A 26,011-nucleotide genomic window follows, 5' to 3' on the forward strand; every position below is an offset into this window, starting at 1 on the left:
TCCACATCTCAGTGTCTATTTAACAGAGGAAAAAACTAATATTGCAGCTGTTATTGTTTAATAGAATAGCTATCATGTGTCTTGTATTATTAGACAGAGGGGAGAGGAACAGTAGGAGACAGACAGACCATGTTTGGTGTATGTGAAAGGAAGAGAGAGAGGGAAGAACAGAGCACATGTGTGTCAGAGAAAGTTGTGAAGAGGCAGATGTTCCATTGGCTTTCATGCTGTCTTTCCATTTAAGAAGAACACCAAAGCCATAACAATGAGAGCAACATGGAGGCATACTCATACAGATAAATCAACACACATACATTTCTAGCATAATTAAGACACTCGGTCTCTCTCTCACACACGCGTGCATTCAAGTACATGCGTGTGTATACACACACACACACACACACACACACACATGCCATACTCTTTCTCTGTAACACATCTCCACACACACAACCTCCTCTCACAAACCTCACATGTTTCTGCGCAGGGAGGCAAACACACCCCTACTGCTGCACATCTGGCAGGGGACACAAGCCCCTCTTTGTGCTGGGGATCTGGGAGTGTGCCCCCTGGTGGCTGAGGAGAGTAACACAACCGCTTCAGGGGACCAGCATCTTCTCCTTTCAGCATACACACTATAGACAGACAAGACACACACTGGGACATATCACTTACGCAACATACAGGGTTGTAGGGCTATTTTGGTCATAGCGAGCAAATGTGTTTGTGTTCACGTTGCAGATATCGCCTATTTAGTCGACCTATGTCAATCCCCCCTTTTCTCCTCTATCCATCCCGCTGTTTTTTCCCTCGCGTTCTTCCACTCCTATTTATATCTGTGTGCTCTCTCTCTCTCTCTGTGCCCTAAAGCTGGACCCCGGCTCCTGCCCAACTCAACTGGACTGGAGATGAAAGCTGACTCACTCACACATTAACACACACATGGCTGCACACACCCCTTATACACACATACACACCACACACACACCCCTTATATACACACACACCCTTTATACACACACACACACCACAAACACCCTTTACACACGCACACACACACCACAAACACCCCCTATACACACATCGCTTACGCACGCACGCACACACACACACACACACACACACACACACACAAAGAACCTATGGATGCAGACATACATACATATGCAAGTACACATACATGAATGTATGCTTACATAAGTAGCTTAGGCTACCCATTAATGAGCACACATATCCATTCAGTATAGATGACGAATGTTATGTACTTTAATTACAGTGTCTTGATCTATGAATGTCTTGATTTTTGAGTGACACACTCAAATCCATACACTCTAGCCATGTCTGTTTGTGCTGTAGCTAACTGCAAATGGTCTGACAACAAACATGACAGAGGAGTTGGCTAAAAAAAGATCTACGTTACATACAGGTTATATTACAGTCAAACTCTCCCAGTGACTCCCATATAGCCCACACTATCCTAGACACCAGTGGCAGCCCAGAGTGACATATACACACTTATAGCTCATAGCACTGAGGGCAGATAACTGCAATCCCAACTATAAACAGACATGCTGACGCACCTGACTAATGCCTATAGATACATGTACAGACACCATGGCATTTCATAGCTGGCCGGATATACTGCTTATTTTGGACAGACTCACAGATATGCACAGTAAACATATAGAATTGTCAAGAGAGATGGAGTGTGTATTGCACCAGCAATGGACAACATTTTTGGACATACGAACCTGCACACGTCAACACCACTAAATGCATTGGCACATAGGCTACCCTGAGGGTCATTGACTACTTAATATAAGCTAGCTCAGCAAACAATGAAGTATAAAGTAGAATCATCTTTTAACAGTGACTGACCTGGAAAAATCACATGATACTATGATGCAGAATCTTCCCATATCATATTGCCATCTAGAGGCCACCTCTGACGCTCTGCACCTTTTCTGTCTGAGAATAATAGGGATATAATATATGTCCCATTTATCCAACTAGAGTCCTCTAACTCTATGGTCTAAGCCTACTACACTGATGGAAAGACAAATATAGGGGATCAAAGGAGTGGGATTATCGACAAATAGGCTTATTCAAAATGTGTGCATAATCTCCAAACAACACTGACAAAGGAAAGTAGTCCAAAACCTGTTAATTTCAGTATAAAAATGAACTGTTACAGAGTCTGTGTAGTGGTCCATGAATCTAGAAAAGATAAGATAAACACACGGTTTCTATGTTTGTAGTTCATATGTAGAGACGGCAGTGGGAAATGACACATACCTATAGAGCTTCATTCACAGACAGAAATCGCAGTCAAATTAAACACCAGCCTTCAGTTTAGAGCTGAACATAAATGTATGACAGATAATGTGAGAAGTCTGGTTCAGAGTGAACTCTCTTTTATAACGTGTATCACATTTATAGCTCTGTCTTACATCATTCTACAAAGTGATCAGGAACAATCTCCACTGACAGCGACCTTGGTTTGCAGTTAATCATGTCATGAACCTGAAGAGAACAGGTAAAACAGTCAGACTCATAGCCTAGTTGCTCCAGAGAGGTGTGCAAAGAATGACACACATTCAGGTTAGCTTCCTGAAATAACATAAATCACCAACACATAACTTCTACTGACCTCACTCCACCTCCTCCTTCACAGACATTTTCACCTTTCTATTACACATTTTTATAATTTTCTTGTTTATTCCCTCTCCCTCCTCCTTTATCTTGACCTTCTCCTCCTCCTCCTGTTTCAGAGAGTGTGTTTCTTTCAGCTTCTGGAACTTCTTCAGGTCGGAACAGAACAACACCTGAGAGAGTGACAGTCAAGCTCCATTGACATCAATGCATGATTTATTGAAAGTTACCAGTGTCTCAAGTTGGATGGATAGATTAGAGAAAGAGAGTGAGAGAGAGCAGAGAGAGGAAGTGAACAGATGAGTGGATGGATTCTGACCACCAGTTATTTTTCTCACCGAGTGTGCCCAACCAGCATAAGGACCCCACAGCTGCCTGAAGAAGTCCCCTGTGCAGAAACAAAATCAGTCAATTAGTGATTGGTAATATTCAGAAGGACACTGTTAAAGCCTGTTAAACACATCCTTGTACCGTGAATCCTCACCTATTTGACGGTGGACCTTGTCTGTGAGGCTCTTCTGCCCGTTGCCCGCCGCACAACTGTAGTCTCGTTTTGCGATTTGCCACACGTGTGTATCCACAGGCACAACACAGGCCTTTTCCAGAGACATCAGACACACACAGTCTGCCACCTACAAGGGGAACCCAGGTAACACTTTCTATGCTTGTGAATAATACATGTGTAGTCAACCTGGCCTCAGAGCATTTAGTATTATTCTGTACGTAAATCCGAGACACTTTATTTAGTATGATACGTTAAGTTTCGTATGGATTGTATTCATTTGTGGATGTGAATCAGTCATTTCGTATATGTTACAAATTACAAACAATATTATGTTACAAATTTGCAAAACAGACAATATGTTGTGAATTTGGAAAATGTATGATATGTTACGAATTCTAGCTAGGTGGTTAGCGTCAGCGAGCTGGCTAAAGTTAGCTAGGCTAAGGGTTATGGTTAAGTTTAAGAGTTAGGTTAAAGGGTTAAGGTTAGGGGAAGGTTTAGCTAACATGCTGTGTACTGTCGGTGCAAATTAGCTAAAAAGTAGTAAGCTGTTGAAAAGTTGCTAATTAGATCAAATTCTAGAGTTGTCCGTGATCAGATTCAAACTTGCAACCTTTGGGTTGCTAGACGTTCACTATACATCCACCCCTACCAACCACCCTAAGTAACTATCCGTCTTATGTAACCATACCAGACGTAACATATCATACAAATTTGAGTGTCCCGGATTTAGTTTTACTATGTTATGCCTACATTTACTATGTTATGCACCCTTAATTGTCCTGAAGGGTTGAGGCATACCTTGGGGCCTACCCCGGGCAGGGTGCGCAGTGCGTCACGTGCCTGCAGGTAGGGGGCACTGCGGAGCCCCTGGAGCCAATGGGGCCCACCGTGAGAGTCCAGGATCTGTCTTGCACTCTGCTGCAGGAACCTGGCCCTGTACCCAAACCCCAGGTCCCTCAGACAAGCCTCCACACTGTTGTCTGTCAATCATATCATAGGACATGTCAGAGCCCAAAACATTTGATAAAACAAAGGATTTGAAAGAGAGAGATAGACAGATGTCAGACAATCAGACAGAGTAGTGTTGGTGGTAGTGGAGGTGGAACCTGCGAGTGCATGCAGGGAGGGGAAGTCGTGGTAGCTGGTCTGGTCCAGCTGACACAGAGGGGTGCCCAAGGACTGGCACAGCCTCTCCACCATGCCCTGGATACGAGAGATGTGGTTGTTAGAGGTGCAGATGAAGGAGAACAGGCACTCTGTGGGGTCCTGACGCAGCATACGCACACCTGGGGAAGAGACAGAACACACACACTGTAAAGTATGAAACGCACATGCACGCATACACACAAGAGACATAATAGATGCACAGTATTACAAACACAAACCAACTTACCTGTGAAGATCTTGGCAATGCTGTTAAAGTGTGGGTCGGCTGCTCCCCAATCTCTGTACAGATCCCCCAGCTTCACCTTCAGCTGGAAATAATCATTCAGCAGCTCTTCCTCCTTCCTGTCTGGGGTCACAGCCACTGGCTCCCCCTCTTCTTCCTCCTTCCCCTCTATCACTCCCTTGGATCTTTTCCCTGACCCCTTTGACCCCTGGAGCAAGGAACCTGCCCTCCGCTTCCTCCCATCCCCTCCTATGGTGTTGGGGCTATTGTATGTGTGGTACCATAGTGTGTCGTCTGTCTGGGTGAGAGTCCACACTCGTCCCCCCATCACTCCGGTCCAGTGGCCATCCCCTGTCTCTCGCCAGCTGGCAGGGAAAATGGGGAGGGACAACAGAGGGTTAGGATAAATGGTTTGAGAGGTAGTGAGTGAATTAGAGATCATTTCAATACTTGCTAATGCCTTTGGCAGAGCCTTGGGTCATGTAAGATGTGGCCTGCCATTGCTCTATAGAATCAGCGAAGCAGTGGTCAAAGGAACTCACCGGAAGCTCTGTCCGCAGCCTAGTGTGAGGTCCAAACGGAGCTCTGATCGTGAGCAGGCCAGGGAGCGCCATGACTTGGTCCCCGCCGACAGCAATGCATGCTGGGACATAGTGCTGGATCACTCACCACATACTGTAGTATCAGAGATATCTGATGAGATGAACAGTGGAGTATATCTGATGAGATGGATAGTGGAGGCAATGAACTCGAAATAAGGGTTCTTCGCCTGTTCCCATAGGAGAACAATTCTCCTATGGGGACAGCTGAAGAACCCCTTTAGGTCATAGATGGCACCTTTTTTCCTAATAGTGTAGCAACAAAATAAGATGTTATTTGTCACACTTTGTAAACAACAAACTAACAGTGAAAGGCTTACTCACAGGCCCTTCCAAACAATGCAGAGAAAAAGGATAAATAATAGAATAAATACACAATGAGTAAGGATAATATGGCTATATACACGGGGTATCAGTATAGTTAAACAGTTAACCAATAGCTACCTGGACTAAATATTTAGCAGTTTTATGGATTGGGGGTAGAAGTTGTTCAGGGTTCTGTTGGTTCTAGACTTGGTGCATCGGTATCGGTTGTCGTGCGGTAGCAGAGAGAACAGTCTGTGACTTCCTACACCGCCTGGTATAGAGGTCCTGGATGGCAGGGAGCTCTGCCCCAGTGATGTACTGGGCCATACGCACTACTCTCTGTAGCTCCTTGTGGTCCAATGCCAAGCAGCTGCAATACCAAGTCATGATGCAGCCAGTCAAGATGCTCTCGATAGTTCAGCTGTAGAACTTTGATGATCTAAAAGGCCATGCCGAATCTTTTTAGCCTCCTAAGGGGGAAGAGGATTTGTCATGCCTTCTTTACAACTGTGTTGGTATGTGTGGAACCATGATAATTCCTTAGTGATGTGGACACCGAGGAACTTGAAGCTCTCGAACCCGCTCCACTACAGATGAGTCGATGTGGATGGAGCCGTGCTCGACCCTCCGTTTCCTGTAGTCCACGATCAGCTCCTTTGTCTTGCTGACAGTGAGGGAGAGGTTGTTGTCCTGGCACCACACTGCCAGGTCACTGACCTCCTCCCTATAGGCTGTCTCATTGTCAGTGGTGATCAAGCCAACCACCGTTTGTTGTCAGCAAACTTAATGAACGTGCGTGGCCATGCAGTCATGGGTGAACAGGGAGTACAGGAGGGGACTAAGCATGCACCCTTGCAGGGCCCACATGTTGAGGGTTAGCATGGCGGATGTGTGTTGCCTACCATGATCACTGGCCACTAGGAGCGCCGCCTCTGGATGTACATTTTCTTGTTTGCTTTTGGCCCTATACAGCTCATTGAGTGCGGTCTTACTGCCAGCTTTGGTTTGTGGTGGTAAATAGAAAGCTACAAAAACTATAGATGAAAACTATTGGTAAATAGTGTGGTCTGCAGCTTATCATTAGTAAAACCTCAAGACTTCCATAACATTAGAGATTGCGCACCAGCTGTTGTTAACAAAGGGACACACAACTCCCCCTTAACCGAAGCTGCCATTCAGTCTTGACGATGCATAGAAAAAACAGCTAGGTGTGTCCATGTCCTTATTCAGCCACAACTCCCTACAGTCCTTCAGGTCTTGTTGATAGGATAGTCTTGAACTGAGCTCGTCAGTTGGTGCTCTAGTGATTGTGGCTACGTTCGCCAATATAATGGATGGCAGAGGCTAATTATTTACTCACCGACATAGTCTTGTCACATAGAGAAATCACAAGAGAACCATCCTTGACTCAATGCATACAAAGTGCACACCACCATCATCAGTTTTTCATACAATAAAAACAGTGGAGTTAAGATCAGAATTAATCTTGGATTGTTAGTCAATTAGTCAATTACTGCACCCACAATGCTCACACGCGCCAACGAGCATCTGCGTTGCCAAGGGCTAAACTATAAGTCTTTCCCATTTCTGACGCAGATCGCGCTGCAAGTTCTGCCTCTCCCATCTCATCATTGGTTTATAGAAGCAGGTACCCACTTGCCGTCTCCTCATTGGTTATACCCACTTGGGTGATTGAAAGACAAACTGTTTTACCGGTCGTCGTAGTAATACTATGAATGTTTCGATGCCAATCACCATATAAGTTCAAAGATGAAAAAGCCTGGAAGGCGGAGAGATGACTAGAAACAATTTGGTTGACCGTTTTATGTGTGGATTAATTGTCGGAGTAGAGGACCTAGTGCATTTCAGGTAAAATAACAATTTTAACAATAACAATAAAATTTCCATACATGTATGATGCTTTTCGACATGTCCCCAAATTAATGTAATTGGTTCAGAGTTTGTTTTGATATTTTAACCTGCATGTCATTGATCGTGTTTGGTGTGGGGGGGACAAAATAAATGTATGCACAATGGCGCACCCACGCAGCCAGTTTGGGTTCCGTGTAAGAATGAATCTGTCAGTAACGTTAGCCAGTTAACTTTTTTTTTTTTCACCAGTTAGGCCAGTTGAGAACAAGTTCTCATTTACAACTGCAACCTGGCCAAGATAAAGAAAAGCAGTGCGACACAAACAACAACACAGTGTTACACATGGAATAAACAAACGTACAGTCAATAATACAATAGAAAAAATCTATATACAGTGTGTGCAAATGAGGCAAGATTAGGTAGGTAAGGCAATAAAGTTGTATGGCATTGAAGCTCATCTGGAGGTTAGTTAACACAGTGTCCAAGGAAGGGCCAGAAGTATACAGAATGGTGTCGTCTTCGTAGAGGTGGAACAGAGAATCACCAGCAGCAGGAGCGACATCATTGATGAATAGAGAGAAAAGAGTCGGCCCGAGAATTGAACCCTGTGGCACCCCCATAGAGACTGCAAGAGGTCCAGACAACAGGCTCTCCAATTTGACACACTGAACTCCTTCTGAGTAGTTGGTGAACCAGGCGAGGCAGTCATTTGAGAAACCAAGGCTGTTGAGTCTGCCGATAAGAATGTGGTGATTGACAGAGTCGAAAGCCTTGGCCAGGTCGATGAAGACGGCTGCACAGTATTGTCTCTTATCAATAGCGGTTAAGATATTGTTTAGGACCTTGAGCGTGGCTGAGGTGCACCCATGAGCAGCTTGGAAACCAGATTGCATAGCGGAGAAGGTACGGTGGGATTCGAAATGGTCAGTGATCTGTTTGTTAACTTGGCTTTCGAAGACCTTAGAAAGGCAGGGTAGGATAGAGTGTCTCCACCTTTGAAGAGGGGGATGACCGCAGCAGTTTTCCAATCTTTGGGGATCTCAGACGATACGAAAGAGAGGCTGAACAGGCTAGTAAATAGGGGTTGCAACAATTGCAGCGGATAATTTTAGAAAGAGAGGGTCCAGATTGTCTAGCCCAGCTGATTTGTAGGGGTCCAGATTTTGCAACTCTTTCAGAACATCAGCTATCTGGATTTGGGTGAAGGAGAAATGGGGGAAGCTTGGGCAAGTTGCTGTGGGGGGTGCAGGGCTGTTGACTGGGGTAGGGGTAGACAGGTGGAAAGCATGGCCAGCCATAGAGAAATGCTTATTGAAATTCTTAATTATCATGGATTTATCGGTGGTGAGAGAGTTTCCTAGCCTCGGTGCAGTGGGCAGCTGGGAGGAGGTGCTCTTATTCTCCATGGACTTTACAGTATCCCAGGACTTTTTGGAGGTTGTGCTACAGGATGCACATTTCTGTTAGAAAAAGCTAGCCTTTGCTTTCCTAACTGCCTGTGTATACTGGTTCCTAACTTCAATGAAAAGTTGCGTATTGCGGGGGCTATTCGATGCTTATGCGGTACGCCACAGGATGTTTTTGTGCTGGTCAAGGGCAGTCAGGTCTGGAGTGAACCAAGGGCTATATCTATTCCTGGTTCTACATTTTTTGAATGGGGCATGCTTATTTAAGATGAGGAAAGCACTTTTAAAGAATATCCAGGCATCCTCTACTGACAGAATGAGGTCAATATCCTTCCAGGATACCTGGGCCAGGTCGATTAGAAAGGCCTGCTCGCTGAAGTGTTTTAGGGAGCGTTTGACAGTGATGAGGGATGGTAGTTTGACCGCAGACCCATTACGGACACAGGCAATAAGGCCGTGATCGCTGAGATCCTGGTTGAAGACAGCAGAGGTGTATTTAGAGGGCAAGTTGGTCAGGATGATGTCTATGAGGGTGTCTGTGTTTACGGATTTGAGATTGTACCTGGTAGGTTCAATGATAATTTGTGTGAGATTGAGGGCGTCTAGCTTAGATTGTTGGACGGCCGGGGTGTTAAGCATGTCCCAGTTTAGTTCACCTAACAGTACGAGCTCTGAAGATAAATGGGTGGCAATCAATTCACATATGGTGTCCAGGGCACAGCTTGGGGCTGAAGGTGGTCTATAACAAGCGCAACGGTGAGAGACTTGTTTCTAGAAAGGTGTATTTTTAGAAGTAGAAGCTTGAATTGTTTGGGCACAGACCTGGATAGTATGACAGAGCTCTGCAGTAGATTGCAACTCCGCCCCTTTGGCAGTTCTATCTTGTTGGGAAATGTTATAGTTAGGGACGAAAATTTCAGGATTTTTGGTGGCCTTCCTAAACCAGGTTTCAGACATGGCTAGGACATCCGGTTTGGCAGAGTGTGCTAAAGCAGTGAATAAAATAAACTTAGGGAGGAGGCTTCGTTGCCTAACGTTACCTGTCTAGCAACTTGTGTAATAACAATGATAGCTAACGTTAGTGGAATAACGTATTGTAATGAAACAGACAGGGAGCAGGCCTTGAACCCTCGACCTTCTAGCCCGAAGTCCAGCGCGCTATCGACTGTGCCCAAAAACATGCTCGACCCAGGGTCGTTACAGTATACTGATTACTTCGGCTCTTGCTCTGGTAATAACTAGTTAAGTTAGTAGTTAGCTAGCTAGTCTACAGGCTACTAATTAGGTTAGCTCGACATGCTGAGTCAACTCAAAATCATAGTAGAATAGCTAACATATTACGCAAATCTATGTTAAAACCAGCTTGTCATTACAAGAAGTTATAGCTTCTTACTTTGAGAGCAGATGTTTACACGTATCTTCACTCCCTGGATGTGTGTGGGCCTATAATGACTTTCCCGGTGTTTGACTCTTGTGAATGGAAAATAAAGATTACGCGGAGTGACTAACGTACTATATTTGTCACTACGTTCTTACATTAACAGCCAATTTGACTTCCTAGTTAATATTTCTAACATTATTCTGCGTATTAATGATTTTTCAGGAATTACTCAAACTTATAATTTCATTCGTCTAATGTCTGATGCAACCAACCAACACATTTGTGAAACCCACCCTCAGGAGCTTCCTGATATCAACACAACCAACGATTGGCTCGTTGAGAGAGCGTAATATAACGACTGCAACAAACACTATTCATGATTGGTCCAACAGACGCGACATGATTGGTTCATATGACTGTCCTTTCATTCTTTCCGTGATTATGAAGTACCCCCGCCCCTCCAGACAAATGATTTTTTGCAACGTGTTTGGCTGGTGTAAATTGTAAAAGATGGCGGATCCGTTGACACTATTCACTTCTATCGGGCTAAGTGAGCAGAAAGCGAAGGAGACTTTGAAAAATGATGCCTTATGTTCTGCCCTAAAGGATGCTATTACACAGGTATGACTTCAGAGATTGGGAAAAGTATTACATCTTGGCAGCTCGGGCGTGGGTGTATATGACTGTATTGACAGGATCATAAATCCTCTAACGTTAGCTAGTTTTAGTAGCGTTAGTCATTTCACTGACTCTTTTTGGCTGTGGCATTTATTTCAGTCAGACAAGTTCATCCTTTGATATGAGTCTGAGTGAATACATTCATTCAAACGTATTATTGACAAATCAAGAATAATAGTGACAAGAAAAGACCTGATAGTTCACTGTAAATTTTCACATACACATGTTATAGGCCTGCCCCTTTGAAATTTCTTTGGAGTCCTCTTTCTAGTGTACCCTGTCATTAGAACTCATCTTACCCTGACTTGACCAGCTAAAAATAACCCAGATCTCCACTGTACTGCACTTGTTCTTGAAAGTAGCAATCCAGACTATTCAATTGACAGCTTTCCTGTCAGTTCATCTGCAGGTCTAGTCGACTTGGTATTGGCCCAACACTGTTTTCAATAGTGTTAAGTGGTGTCGACATAAATAACACTATTTATTCCAACTGGTTGATTTCCACAGGCCCAGCGGGTGCTTGGGGCGGCAGGAGTGGACAAAGCGACAGGGACCCTCCTGTACACAATGACCTCTCGTCTTCGAGACCCCAAACGCCTGGGCTTCCTCACAGATCACATCGCTCAACGCAAGATCTGTACAGAGCTGCAACTGGCAGGTAGACAAACACACGTTTCCTGACATCACTGATTAATGTAGTTGACTGTATGTCATCAGCATTTTGTCTCGTGGCCATTTCTGTCTGTCTCTCTCTCTCTGACACACACACACACGACACTTTGATTTTGGCTCCTCTCGCCTCTAGCTGCTTTGGAGTTTGTGAAGAGCCATCCCCAGGACCCTATCAACCAGCAGGAGTTTGAGTCTTTGTGTGGAGTGGGAGTGGTCATAACACCAGAGCAGATAGAAGACAAGGTGAGGACATGAGCTTATTTTGACCTGGAAAAACATCTGGCTTTAGTCCTAACTAGAGGGCTCAGAGATTTCCTGTTTACCCATAATTCTGCATGCAATGTTGTTATGTTGTAAACATAGTCTCTGTCAAGTGATGATTATTAACAGTTGCTAGGTAGTGTGAGGGGTTTGACTAACAGTGGTATGTTACAGGTGGAAAAAGTGATCAAGAAGCACAAAGACCAGCTACTGCAGGAGAGGTACCGTTTTAACATGGGACTGCTCATGGGTAAGAATACAGCCCTGATAGAATATTGATTACCTCCTCTGGGACTGGAGGAAATTAATATCTGTGTTGTTAAGGAGGAGAGGATGTCAGTCTCATTGAGAATGCCTCTGTCTTCACAGGGGAGGCTCGTGGTGGCCTGATGTGGGCTGATGGGAAGATGATCAAAAACGAGGTGGACATGCAGGTGTGTGTAACAATCCATTTATGTTCGTCCTCTGAAGGCATTGCATATATCAACATAGATATACTGTACCTCAGATGTGTGCTTATATTGTGACCCCGTTCCCTCTCAGGTCCTCCATCTCCTTGGCCCAAAGACAGAGGCTGACCTGGAGAAGAAACCCAAGGTAACATTTCACACAGCTCAACATAGCTGTCTATAAAAGAAATGTGCAATCATATTTCACACACAAAAGCGCAGATCATTTTACTAATGGATTAATCCGTTATGTGACTGCATAATCACATAGAATTTACTAAATTAATAACTCCTATGTGCAGGCTCAGAAGGCTAAGGCTCCAGATGGTGAGGTGAAGGAGGAGCTCACAATGAATGGTAATGACCTGGGGACTCCACATAAAGCTGCTCTGGGTTAAGTGGTCAGGGGTGTTGACATACTTTTGTGTGTGTAGGGGAGATAAAGATTGAGGGCAGATCGCTGATGGATGAGCTGAGAGGAGTGGCCTTGAATTTCCACAAACCAGGTGAGATGGAGAGACACTTCATCCATGACCAATGTAAGTATACTAGCTTGTAACCCCTGGCCCCTGACCTGTTTCTCCAGGAGAGAACTATAAAACAGAGGGCTATGTGGTCACTCCTAAAACCATGGACCTGTTGAAGCAGCATCTGGAGTTCACTGGAGGACAGGTATGGAGATAAGGGAATGTCACAAGTGGGATGACCAGAATGCATTTAAGGTTCATACTGCCTGCAGGTGGAACTGTTGATCACTCACTAAATGATCTCTCTTGGTTTTTCTCTCGCCTGTCTATATTACTGTAGATTCGAACTCGTTTCCCTCCAGAGCCCAACGGTATTCTTCACATTGGTCATGCCAAAGCCATCAACTTTAATTTTGGCTACGCTAAGGTATGGCCCTGACACACACTCCACACACCAGCACCACTCTTAACCACTACCAGAAGGCTAAGTATAGCTTAGGCTACGTTTAGCTTATTGGTAAAGGCTAAGGGTTGATTTCATATGGGGTACTTGACAGAACCCAATTGTGTGTTGCCCTCTTTTCATATCTCCTTGTCCTCTCTCCCTCCTCAGGCTAACGATGGGATCTGCTACTTGAGGTATGATGACACTAACCCAGAAAAGGAAGAGGAGAAGTACTTCACTGCCATCAAAGACATGGTGGAGTGGCTGGGTGAGTGTCCGTTGTACAATTTTACCCTAACATCACAACAACACTGGCAAAGCATCCAGAGAATGGTTTAGCACTGACTGGTAATGCCATGCCATAGTCAACCATAACACACTGCAACATCTGTATGTGTGTGTCTCAGGTTATAAGCCTTATGAAATCACTCACGCCTCCGACAACTTCCAGAGACTTTACGACCTGGCAGTGGACCTCATCCGTAGGTGGGTGACGCTATCTGTGTTTCTCTTTATTCTCATATGTGTGGAACAATTTGCATGTGTGTGTCTGTGTGTTTGCTCATCTCTCTAGGGGCCATGCCTACGTGTGTCACCAGCGGGGGGAGGAGCTGAAGGGTCACAACCCGCCCCCGTCGCCATGGCGAGAGCGTCCTGCTGAGGAGTCATTGGTGCTGTTTGACAGGATGAGGCGGGGCCTGTTCGCTGAGGGAGAGGCCACAGTCAGGATGAAGATAGTGATGGAGGACGGCAAGATGGACCCCGTGGCCTACAGGATCAAATACACAGCCCACCATCGCACTGGGGACGCATGGTAACACACACACACACACACCACAGTGTTTCTTCTAACAGTTCAATATACTCATCACAGTTCTACCCCCACCTGCCTTTTTTCTTCACAGGTGTATCTATCCTACCTATGACTACACCCACTGTCTGTGTGACTCCATTGAAAACATCACCCACTCACTCTGCACCAAGGAGTTCCAGGCCAGGTATGCTGTGTGTTGTAGTTGTTTCTGGGTCAACTTTCCTTTTAAGTTGTTGGTTCTTTAGAACCTTTGATTCTCTTAATATGCTTGTGTGTGTCCTTCAGGCGGTCATCGTATTTCTGGCTGTGTAATGCTCTGGACGTGTACTGCCCTGTGCAGTGGGAATATGGCCGTCTGAACCTCACCTACACCGTGGTCTCCAAGAGGAAGATCATCAAACTGGTGGAGGAAGGAACTGTCAGGTCAGCATTACACACATGTACACAACTATTTGTTTCTATGGCCAAACTGTAGTCTTGGGCAATACACCGTATACCAGGGTATTTTGAAACGGTATGATCCAGCTCAGGGCTCCATCTATGCATTTGGTTTGCTAACTTGCTAGCTAAGTGGCTAGTTGTCAAGATCCCTGTTGCTTAAATTATTATTTTTTGTTGTTATAGCACCTTGCGTGCACATACGGTAATGGCGTATGATGGTATGAAAATCTGGATTTCTCCCAACCAAACTATTTGTTTCCAGAGCCAAACTACATTATTTGTGCCAAAGTAACTATCTGTGTGTGAGAGAGACTTCCACTGACGGTTTGTGTTTCGCAGGGACTGGGACGACCCTCGTCTCTTCACTCTGACTGCTCTGAGGAGGAGGGGCTTCCCATCTGAGGCCATCAACAACTTCTGTGCGAAGGTATGAGAGAGGGATAGGGAGATGGTGGAGTAAGCAATACTATTGTTTGAATGTTTTATTCCATCTTGCCAGGTTGGAGTGACTGTTGCCCAGGCAACGATGGAGCCCCACATGTTAGAGTCGTGTGTGAGGGATGTGCTGAATGACCACGCCCCCCGAGCCATGGCCGTCCTGGAGCCCCTCAAAGTCACCATCGCCAACCTGCCTGAGGGCATACGGGTATGAAAACACTCACACAATCACTTTTTCTTCAAGGATTAGTGCGAATGTGAACCATTTATTTATCTCCTCTCCTAGAATGATGTCCGTGTGCCTGACTTCCCAGCCAATGAGTTCATGGGCAGCCATGTTATTCCATTTACACGCACCATCTTCATCGAGCAGAGCGACTTTAGAGAGGTAGGTGACAAGTTGTGTGGGTCTTAGTGCCCATGCTCTCAATACAAGATCTGTGTACTTTGTAAGTGTGTGTGTGTTAACCCTGCTGCTCTCACACACAATCTCCCTCTGCAGGTGATGGAGAAGGGCTACAAGCGTCTGACCCCAGATCAGCCAGTAGGCCTGAGGCATGCTGGCTATGTCATATCTGTACAGAAGGTCATCAAGGTGAAATGCTTCTCTCAGATTGAAATACTACAAAAAACAAAGAACCATGTTAAGACTATGAACCTACAAACATGCCTGTTTGTCCTGGCAGGATGTTAGTCTTCTTTCTGTCCCCCACACCTTCTGTCTTCTCACTTTGCTATTATCTTCTGCTTTCTTACTCTGTTTCTCCCTCGCTCTCCATCTCTCTCAGGATGCCCAGGGCAGGGCGGTGGAGTTGGAGGTGCATTGCTGTAGTTCCAATGAGGCTGCAGAGAAACCTAAGGCCTTCATCCACTGGGTCAGCGAGCCCCAGAAGTGTGAAATCCGTCTATACGAAAGACTGTGAGTCACTGAAAAAGCTTTGCATGTGTGTCTGTGAGAGAGACACGTCTATAAATATATCTGTCTGCTAGGTGTGGAATGATTTCTCTCTCGCTGTCAATTTTTTTCCGTCTGTTACAGATTCCTTCACAAAAATCCTGAGGACCCGTCTGAGGTGCCCGGCGGCTTCCTAAGTGACATCAACCCTGTGAGTGTGTCTAAGTGTTACTGTCATGGACACACACAACCTCCGCACATACTGATTAAGGAAAGGAGACAAGGAGAGGATTCTTGAGTTGCACTCATGTCAAAATGTTTCCTATGTCCTCTCTGTCCCCCAGAACTCCCTGCAAGTGATTGACAGTGCCTTGGTGGACATCTCCGTGAGCAAGGCAAAAGTGTTTGATAAGTTCCAATTTGAGAGAGTGGGCTACTTTGCACTGGACCCAGACAGCACAGCAGACAAGGTACGGTCCAGAAACTGAATAGTTGATTGACACAGGTGGCAAAAAGGAGTGAGAACTGGGGTGTTATTAAATTGTTTACTTTGAAATGTAGAATGTAATCTTATGAAGTTGGTGACCTAAGAGAAATTTCCATAGAGCATGAGCCAGAGGGTAACGGCAGCTTTCCTCTCCCTGCAGCTCGTCTTCAACAGAACGGTCACCCTCAAAGAGGATCCCGGGAAGATGTGATTGGGCGGAATGAGATCAAGCTGGACTGCCTGCTTCCCATGAGCCCTCAAACATGTCTGAATCCCAAATCAACCCCTGTCCCCTACACCTGACATGATTTAGATCTGAAAGTATCAATGGGTGTAAGCAATGCTCCATCTTGATAGACCTCTGATAGGCTTGGACTTTTTGCCATATTGAATAGACTTATCCAATCCAGATCTACAGATGGGCTTAGGAGTCGATTTGAAATCCAGAATTGTGGTTTTCGGGCATCTTTCAGTTTAGCATTTGCACAGACTTGGAAACTGTCGCAAGGTACCTCCTTTTGAGGACCACAACTCATTTATAATTGGGGTAATAAGGGTCTTACTATAAGTTTGTATGATATGAACCCATCCTGTCAAGCTCTGAGTCCATAGTCAAACTTATCATCATCAAGCTTAGCTCTGCTGATCTCTCACAACATAGATGCTTACAAATGCAACATTTGGTGACACATTTGAGAGGAAACCATGAATAAAACCATGAAAAACAATTGTAAAATAGATATTACAATGTGTCTGAGTCAGTGTTTACCTTGGGTTAATGTAGGTGTGTTTCTTAATCAACTTTAACAGTGAAGGTTAAATACAACAATTCATTTTAAAAAGCAGTGAAAGGGATGACATCACTCACACTCATACTTCGACACAATCCACTTAAAGGCACACTTGCATTGTGGGAGGAACACAGACCACTTTTTGAGGAAGTAGAGTGCATGCAAATTAACTCTTGCCTGCCCAGAGCTGTTCCAGCTCCACAAGAATAATTGGCACATTTCCTGTGGTCTCCCTTAAGAGAACTAGGCAAGATACCAGTTAGAAGCTCTTTAAGGTGGACTGGGACAGATGCTGTTTCTAAAACACAGTACCCACAGTCATTATTACCCTGCTGCCAGGGTTCTTCACTAAAATGTTACCTATGTACAGTGCTGAGCAAAGGTTATTTTCAAGCTTTTGGATGTGGAAAAGATTTAAATGGAAAGTGAGATATTTATTGTAAGGTTGTTCCTCATGAGCAGCACACAGCCTTATGAACAATACATTTAATTCACACTTTAAAGCAATTAGATTGCTATTTAATCTTGAGTTATGCTTCATCTGGAAGCGTTTTTGTCACGAGGTTGTGATACGTGTGGCATGTTGCACTGCATGTCCCCTTTAAAATGACCGTCACATCAATTTATCGCGGCATCTGAAAAGGGTAATCTCGCGTTAGCAACACGCCGCAGTAGAACGCCATCTGATTGGACGAAAGGGGTGTAGTTGTAAGATGGCGCCCAGTGAAATCTGACTGCAAAATAAAAGGGAAAATAATAGACAAAATAGCAAGAAAACGTGAAAAATCCAAGTCTAAAAGATCACTGAGACCATTTGTATCTCTCTTATGCACAAGAAAAACGCTGCTACTGGCTTGTGGAGCTGCATTTCTGGGCGGATAGAGAGTGGATTTGGTCGGCCTGGGAGAAGAGAGGTAACAGTAAAGCCAAGCAGGGAGGAGAGGAGCGAGCTATACTGTTACTGAATTTAACACGTTTTATACTGACGTTCTATTCGCCACATTGTCTATTTTGTGCTTTCATTAACATGGCGTATTTGATTTGCTCAAGACCTGCATATTCTGTTTGTTTAGTAGGCCGGTAGGGAGGAGGGGACTCCACGGGAACGAGCAAAATACCGTAGTCCGCTAACGTCAGTTAGCTTGTAACGTTAACTAGTTACAGTAGATTTACAGCACCCGTATTTCGCCTTTAGCAACAGTAGCTAATGTACACTTGGCATTTGTTCAGTATCAATGACAATATGAACAATGACTTAATTCACACCCAGTCAAATGTGAGATTGTTTCATCTTCGTTCGGTGTTCTCGCAACCGACCTGCTCGAGCGAAGAACCAGGACAAGACCTACCTGGTGAGCGCTCGCCCTGACCTCGACTGTCACTGAACAGTTTTCATTGTTCCGACTTCCGAGTGGATTATTTAATTCCTCTGAGTTGATACAACGCTTTTGCAGCACCCCCCGAATCCCGATACCCCATGCTAGCAGAATGAACATTTAGCTTCTGTCAGATGTTGAAGGCAGGAATGTTTACCTCTGTCATAGTCCTGTCCGGACAGAACGGAGTCTAAGGCCACCTAATACCTATTGGTAGTGATTGAACGGCCACAAAAGTTACCCCCTTGTCTGTCAGCAAATATTCTTGTCCTAAAACGTTAAATTCCGTCAAAAATTAAAGCTATTTTTTTTTTGTGACAGACAACTGTAGTGTACCACAACCCTATTTACATATTCATTGTAACCTTTGTCTAAATATGTGAAAACGGCACGTTTCTATGATCTGTGATAAAAACATAAGGTCCTAAAAAATGCTTCTCTGACATCACTTTTAATCCTACCCTGTAAGAAACTGATTTTCAAACATCCCCACATCACCTTATATCTCAGTTTGAAAATCAGTTGTTTTTTAAAATGTTTTGGCATTTGATGTTTTCGGGTAGAACTTTTTAACTTGATTTATTTCTATAATATGTAGAAATGTGCTTTTTGCATATTTTGGAGTTGCCCTTTAAGCCTTCATGACAGTAAGTAGATTACTGCAGGTTTAAGGTAAATAACTGACATGTGTCTTGTCTATGACAAACACAGGCACCCCATCCTATCCCCCTGTAGAAGAGTAGCGTTGGGCTGTGATGAATAACATGGAGGGTTCGGGGGGCTCGTTTGAGGATCTGGTGAGGCTGAAGGCCCGCAGTGTCCCCCAGCATCGGATGAAGGAGTTCCTGGAGTCCCTGGCCAACAAGGGCCCCGAGGCACTGCAGGAGTTCAATCATCAGAGCGGTGCTACCGCCACAACCACTACCACCACTACGGTGTACCAGCAGGGAGCAAACTGCATATACACAGACAACACCGAGGTGGCTGGGTCACTGCTGGAACTGGCCTGTCCGGTAAGAGACATAGTGAGGAAAAGAGAATGTCTAGTTTGTGAAAAACGAGATGGATTTGGTGACATGATCCATATTATAATAAAACCACCCTGTGCTCTACCTTCAGCAACAGCAGGTACAGGTGTCCCAGCAACAGGTGATGGCAGCACAGCAGCAGCTCTCACCAAATATGACCACAGCCATGCACCAAGGCCAAGACATAATACAGGTATAATCATCTACTCTTTCTGTCTTTCTCTCTCGCTCTGTCCCTGCCACTCTCCTAAAAATGAGTGCCAATTATTGCTGAGAGCCTATGACTATCCTGGTTAACTGAAATGTATATGTCTCCTGTAGGTGCAGATCGGGGGGCAACATCAGGGCCAGGTGGTTGGGGTGGGGGGCCAGGTGCTGCAGCTGCCCTCCTCCTCCAATCAACAGCTACAGGGGGTCACCACAGCCCAGCTAATACAGTCCGGGGACCTCACAGAAGAACAGCACCAACAGGTAAACACACATTCCAGTTGGTGTACACATATACTTTACGGATAATGTATTTTAACATCTCTCCCTCAAAGCTGCAGGCCCAGTTGATGGCAGCGGTGGCGGGTGGTCAACAGATCCAGATACAGACGGTGGGAGCTCTCTCCCCCTCCCAGCAGCAGGGCTCTCCCCGGGGAAACACCATCCAGACCACCTCCCCCCTCCAGCCAGCCAAGAAGCGTAAGGTGGACATGCCCATCACAGTGTCCTACGCCCTGCCTGGTCAGCAGCTGGCCACTGTGCTAGCAATCCCCCAGGGTCAGGGACAGCAGCAGAGCTACGTATCTCTGAGGCCAGACGTGTTGACTGTAGATAGCAGCCACCTGTACAGTGCTACAGGCACCATCACCAGCCCCACTGGAGAGACCTGGACCATCCCAGTCTACTCTGCCCCGCCAGGGTCACGTGATCAGGGTGGTGTCACACACATCGCCATCCCCCAGGAAGCATACAGCGCTGTGCAGGTTGGTGGGGGGACTACAACGACAATGGCACACACTACGCCAACGCAAGTTACGATCGGCTCGAGTCATGCAGTTTCCACGATGACAGGGTCGTCGGTGGGTCATGAAGAAGTGCAATACCAGACAGTGGCGACCAACTCTCTATTCCCGGCCCAGTTCATGCACGGGAACATCCACATCCCTGTGGCGGTGCAAGGGTACGGCAACACCACGCAGTCGCTCATCTGGGACCCCCAGCAGCAGGTGCTGCACACACAGGGAGGGGTGCAGGTCCAGGACACACAGCAACTACAGGTCACTTTATTCAGCAGCTACAGATTATAATTCTACAAGTCCCAAACATCTATATCAAGATTGATATAATTTATAATCCTGATTTAATTTCTGTTTAGAGGTCTTAACTCGAATGGCCTGGCCTCTTGCTGCATTTGTTTTGCATACTGATAGCCCTGGTGTGTCTGCACAGGGTCAGACCATGGCAGTAGCAGAGATGGAGGGCCAGGGGCAGACAGAGATGATGCTTCCCTGTTCTCTGAAGCCTGAGGAGGGGCTTGACGTGTGGAAGCTCTGGGCCCAGAGGAAGAACGCCGAGCTGGACAAGGACGAGATCAACAAACTAGCTCCCATTGGCCGTAAGTACACTCACACTCACCTTTTTTTGTCGGACAGTATGTCTACCCCCTCGCTAGCCAGCGCCCCATTGACTGTTTATACTTGTGTGTGTGTGTAGGCCGGCAGGCACTGAGGTTCCAGGAGGACCTGGTGTCGTGTGCGGTTGCTGAGCTCAGTGTGGGGCTGTCTCACATGTGCCAGGAGGCCCGAGGGCTGGAGGGAGAGACTTATGGGGCTGACGTTCTCTATTACGTCTTCCTCTGCATACAGAAGGTGCCCCACACACACAGGAATATAGTAACTATAATGGAAGCTACTGCATATTCTCTAACTATCTTTTTACTCTCTTGTCTTTCCTGTCTTTCTCTGTAGTATCTGGTTGATAATGGTCGTGTGGATGACGTGTTTTCAGACCCATACTACGGGCGCTTCTCCCAGTGTCTGCATCGGATACTGGAGCCTTGGAGGCCAAGTGTCCATCCACTAGGTAAGAACAGAAATCGGTATAGTCCATTAGAGCCCAACCATACACATTGTAGATATATGAATTAGTGATGAATAAAATACGTCAGGTGTTTCATGTTTTTTGCTGTTTTATGACTTCCTGGCCCAGGTTACCTCATCGCCAGTCAGGTGACAGAGGAGATGCTGTGGGAGTGTAAACAGCTGGGTGCCCATTCCCCTGCAACGCTACTGACTACGCTGATGTTCTTCAACACCAAGTGAGTAAGTTACACACATATATATATATACACACACACACACACAAAATGCATGTATCTAACACCTCTTTGTCCCCCCTAGGTACTTCCAGCTGAAGACTGTGGAGCAGCATCTGAAGCTGGCCTTCTCCAAGGTCCTGAGACACACCAGGAAGAGCCCCAACAACCCCAAAGACAAGTGCACCAGCATCCGCTACCTGAAGCCTGTTGGCCAGCACCAGATAGGACAGAAAGGTGAGCGGTCACCCAGCCCCAGGACAGGAGAGCCAGGGGTCAAATACTGTACATGGCTCTTTGTGACATGCAGAAACTTGGTGGTAACCTTTAACCCCTCTCCCGTAGTGACAGATGACATGTATGCAGAGCAGTTGGAGCACCCAGAGAACCCTTTGCGCTGCCCCATCAAACTCTACGACTTCTACCTCTTCAAATGGTGAGATGAGGAACAAGGAGTAAGGGTGTGAAGGAAACAGTTGAAGGGTACATAATGCCTCTGAATCTAGCCTGATATTTGTAGAACACTAATATACAACTAGGGGTGTGAACGTTACATTTTTTTAAACTCAATTTTATCATTAACATTAAGAAAATCCCTAACGAATGAAATTTAAATCACAATTCAGTTATCACAAAACTACCAATAACAGGTCCTGATCATCGTCGTAATGGAATTTATTAGATTTTTTAAAACAAATTGGCCTACCTAACGCAACAATGCTGTGACGTTAAAAGGGGATATGCGTCTTTCAAATTATTTGTGACAGATATAAAGTGCTCCGCATGTAATCGTCCTTAAGTTGGAAAAGAAAGTGCTGATTACAGAAATGATTGCAGCCATTGCCAATGACCTATTTGAGTTGAGGTAATTTGCTAAATGCAAGCACCATTTGAGCCATCTTTCTCATCAATATCACTGTTCGACATTTACTCCCATTTCAACATGGTGTTATTTACTTTATAATGGGAGTTGGGGCATAAATTTAGCAGCATTAGAATGCTAAAATTCTTCTCCTTTAATCAGTAAATGGAAGGCCCTAAAAATTGTCAAAATTCCAGCCACACAAGTCAGACTGTTCTCTCTGCTACCGCACGGCAAACAGTGCTTGATGCACCAATTCTGATGCAACAGGACAGTGAACAGCGTCTATCCCCAAGCCATAAGACTGCTAAATAGTTAACCAAATAGCTACCCGGACTACTGCGGTAGAACTTCATTGCCCCTAGCAGTCATACCACGCAGTAGGATTTCCCATTATATTTTATAATGGAAAACTGATAAATGGCAGTTAACAGGGACTTTTTTTTCCATTTGTCACATAATACTAACCTCTCTCTCCTTCCTTCTCTCAGTCCACAGAGTGCTAAAGGCCGCAACGACGCCTTCTACCTGAACCCTGAACCCGTGGTGGCGCCCAACAGCCCCCTGTGGTACTCCACCCAGCCAATCAACAGAGAGCAGATGGAGCACATCCTCGCTCGCTGCCTTATCGTGAGAGAGATCCAGGAAGCTGTTGCCAACATACACTAGCAGGACTGGAGGGGAATGACCATTGACTTAGACATCGCATCATTATGGCGTCGGTGAGAGCATGGGCAGGGCCATTGAGGCCATCTCTATTTTGAAGTAGTACATTTTCTTCTTCTACTTCTGAGTTGGCAAACAAACTGAAAGGGTTCCTACTGCCACCCGGAGTGTGGTGTTTGAACAGTATAAAGCCAAGGTTGGCGATTTACTGCCAACTGCAGTTATGGAATGTTTTTTCACGAGTAGGCCTATAATTCATTGGTCCATCCCTCCTGACGGCTCAAAAATAATTATAACTTCACACATTATCCAAGGGATTGTGATAATTTTCTGGTAAAAACATTAGTTTGCTCCCCTTATCTTAATTTGCTCCGTGGCAAGGTGGCCAAGTGTAGGGTCGTCACTAGTTAACACAGCCACAAAGTCATAAACCCTTTCTATTTCAACATGATCTTAAAATCTGATTTTAAACCCAACTCTCACCTTAACCACACTGCTAACCTTAGCCTATCCTTACGGTAAAAAAAATAAGCTACTTTTTGTTTTCATGAATTTGTATGTATGATATAGCCAATGTTGACTTTGTGACTGTTTTTATCTAGTGGAAACTCAAGTGTAGGCTACAGAGAAAAGCTGTTTGTTTCTCAGATGACTCTCGATTAGGAAGAACTTTGCAGCAGGTGTTTCTGATTTAATAAATATTGCCATGTTGGTGGGTGATAACATTTAAATAAAGCCCAGAACCGAACGAAACAGGGGGAAAATAATTTGCAGAAAAGGGCATGTAAGCCTCATGGAAACGTCCGAAGTTACACATTTGGATTTGTCACTTCAAGCCCAAATATCATACTTTGACTAAAACGATTTATTGATTCACATCGTTGTGCAACGTCATGGGTAAGCTCTGGTAATTGTCTTTCACCCCGAAAAAGTGGATTTCTATTGGTGTGGGCGTTTTTAAATGTATGTATATGTTAATTGTCTGTGTATAGCAGGATTTCCCAACCCTCTCCTTGGGGACGAACAAATGTTTCAGATTTGTTGTAGCCTTAAACTGGCACACCCGATTCAATTAGTCTGCTAATCATCAACTCCTTGTCTAATTGAATCAGTTGTACAAGTTTCTGGCTAAAATCAAAAGTTGAAACTTCTGGTGGTCCCTGAGAAGAGGGTTGGGAAGTACTAGTGTATAGCGCATGCAGTGTACAAAACATTAGCAACACCTTCCTAATATTGAGTGGCATTCCACAGGGATGCTGGCCCATGTTGACTCCAATGCTTCCCATTATTTTGTCAAGTTGGCAAGATTTTCTTGATACACATGGGAAACTGTTGAGCATGGAAAAACCCAGCAGCGTTGCAGATCTTGACACATTCAAACTCATGTGCCTGGCACCATACTGCCCTATACTGTTCAAAGGCACTAAAATCTGTTTTGCCCAATGACCCTCTGAATGGCACACAATCCATGTCTTAAGACTTATAAATCCTTCTTTAACCTGTGTTTCTACACTGATTTGAAGTGGATGTAACAGGTGACATCAATAAGGGATCCTAGCTGTCACCTGGATTCACCTGGTCACTCTGTCATGAAAAGAGCGGATGTTCCTAAAGTTTTGTACACTGCACATCCCAAGATGCATACCTAACTTTCATCCATACAGAGAATACCGCTTGCGAGCCTTAAGTTGCTCTTTTGCCAATTATTGGGCAGAACATCAGAATAGGGCTGCCTTTGTAAGTAAACTCAGCCTTAGATACAACCTTTCCATCAAATATTTTTGCCAAAGGAAGTAGTTGCAGGTTAATGCGTCATGAGTCTTGTCCTGTAGGCTAACTTTGTTTTCCCCTTAGAAATGCCAGCTACAGTCAAAATTGGCTATATTGTCATAATTTTTTATTTTCTTTTGGTCTAATTTGAGTGTTGGTTAGGTTTAAAATCAGATGTTATGCCTTTGTGGTTGTGCCAGCAAGTAACCACTACAGAGCTGCATCCAGAACAAGATTCATTATGAAAAACTAACCTGTGAATTTTTTTTCCTTTTTTTTTTCTCCATTTAAGCATTACTGTTGTAATTATTCTGTTCACTAACAGACTGAGGGATATGCATTTCTCCTGTTTTATTCTGTAAAATATGTTTTTTTTATGTTGCTGTTGTTAACTAGACACTGCTGCTTCTTTGTCATTGTCATGAGTACCCCTCTGTTGCATTTCCTCTTAATAGTTTTCCTGATCTCATTGTTGCCCAGCTGTGAACAGGTGTGTGTGTGTGTATATATGGACTCACCTGCAAGTTCACAACCTTTACTCTTTTGTTTTCCTCTCCTTCTCTGTGTGATACTGGACTGAACAGACCTGTGATGACCTTATTGAACTGTCTGGAGGCACAGTGAACTGACTGAATGGTGCTCGGGCTTTTGTGGCCCCTAATGGATTATGGCAGGCAGTGAATGAAAGTGTTCCACATAAACTTGTCATAAGAACAGACTTTTTCTTTCTGTTAAATGTTTTGCTACGTTGTGAGCTTCTGAATGCGACCCAGGCTTAGTCATTGTTGACTATTAAAACACTTTCTTATATGGACCTCATCCATAGAGCAAGATGGAGGACTCCTCTTTGCATCTGTGCCATTACAATCTCCATTTTGAAATAGTTCATTTTCTTCTTTACTGATCCCTCCTGATGACTGGGTAGGACATGACTCTAACAGAGTCAACAACCAATGAAATTGGAGGTCCCACCCAGTTGACTACATTAAAGTGGTGGAAGCTCTCAATGATTCTGCCTATGCTAATACAGCCTGTTAGCACCTAGAGGTCTTTGT

At 44.9% G+C, this 26,011-nt stretch overlaps 3 protein-coding genes across 8 annotated transcripts; 2 read left to right on the top strand and 1 right to left on the bottom strand.

The window, feature by feature from the left end:
- Window positions 1-1,242: 1,242 nt before the first annotated feature.
- On the bottom strand, window positions 1,243-10,402 carry ogg1 (8-oxoguanine DNA glycosylase). Of its 2 annotated transcripts, none has more exons than XM_024384991.2 (8): window positions 10,127-10,402; window positions 5,093-5,225; window positions 4,554-4,915; window positions 4,267-4,446; window positions 3,959-4,140; window positions 3,137-3,284; window positions 2,991-3,040; window positions 1,243-2,825 (listed from the first exon to the last, which is right to left on the bottom strand). In XM_024384991.2, the coding sequence occupies exons 2-8, from the start codon at window positions 5,200-5,202 to the stop codon at window positions 2,652-2,654; spliced, it is 1,206 nt and encodes a 401-aa protein (XP_024240759.1). In that variant the 5' UTR covers window positions 5,203-5,225; window positions 10,127-10,402; the 3' UTR covers window positions 1,243-2,651. The 2 variants fall into 2 exon arrangements, with proteins under 2 accessions (XP_024240759.1, XP_024240758.1); XM_024384990.2 differs by having other exon boundaries at window positions 5,093-5,243.
- A 175-nt stretch (window positions 10,403-10,577) lies between these two features.
- qars1 (glutaminyl-tRNA synthetase 1) lies at window positions 10,578-16,901 on the top strand. The gene is made up of 23 exons (XM_024384989.2): window positions 10,578-10,735; window positions 11,300-11,450; window positions 11,598-11,707; window positions 11,900-11,975; window positions 12,095-12,159; window positions 12,269-12,322; window positions 12,477-12,531; window positions 12,609-12,680; window positions 12,761-12,846; window positions 12,982-13,068; window positions 13,255-13,354; window positions 13,494-13,572; window positions 13,661-13,900; window positions 13,992-14,084; window positions 14,186-14,323; window positions 14,681-14,768; window positions 14,841-14,987; window positions 15,066-15,167; window positions 15,282-15,374; window positions 15,568-15,698; window positions 15,819-15,885; window positions 16,019-16,144; window positions 16,322-16,901. Exons 1-23 carry the CDS (start codon window positions 10,625-10,627, stop codon window positions 16,370-16,372), a joined length of 2,322 nt encoding a protein of 773 aa, XP_024240757.1. The 5' UTR covers window positions 10,578-10,624; the 3' UTR covers window positions 16,373-16,901.
- Window positions 16,902-17,606: 705 nt separating this feature from the next.
- Window positions 17,607-25,789, top strand: LOC112222256 (transcriptional regulator QRICH1). Of its 5 annotated transcripts, none has more exons than XM_024384992.2 (12): window positions 17,610-17,866; window positions 19,040-19,341; window positions 19,448-19,549; window positions 19,678-19,827; window positions 19,899-20,621; window positions 20,794-20,959; window positions 21,058-21,212; window positions 21,312-21,426; window positions 21,547-21,661; window positions 21,744-21,895; window positions 22,004-22,094; window positions 23,012-25,789. In XM_024384992.2, the coding sequence occupies exons 2-12, from the start codon at window positions 19,084-19,086 to the stop codon at window positions 23,187-23,189; spliced, it is 2,205 nt and encodes a 734-aa protein (XP_024240760.1). In that variant the 5' UTR covers window positions 17,610-17,866; window positions 19,040-19,083; the 3' UTR covers window positions 23,190-25,789. The 5 variants fall into 5 exon arrangements, with proteins under 5 accessions (XP_042159958.1, XP_024240763.1, XP_024240760.1 ...); XM_024384994.2 differs by having other exon boundaries at window positions 21,553-21,661; XM_024384993.2 differs by lacking the exon at window positions 17,610-17,866 and adding an exon at window positions 17,873-18,304.
- The last annotated feature ends 222 nt before the right edge of the window (window positions 25,790-26,011 follow it).

Source organism: Oncorhynchus tshawytscha, linkage group LG22 (assembly GCF_018296145.1).
Source record: "Oncorhynchus tshawytscha isolate Ot180627B linkage group LG22, Otsh_v2.0, whole genome shotgun sequence".
Taxonomy (NCBI): Eukaryota; Metazoa; Chordata; class Actinopteri; order Salmoniformes; family Salmonidae; genus Oncorhynchus; species Oncorhynchus tshawytscha.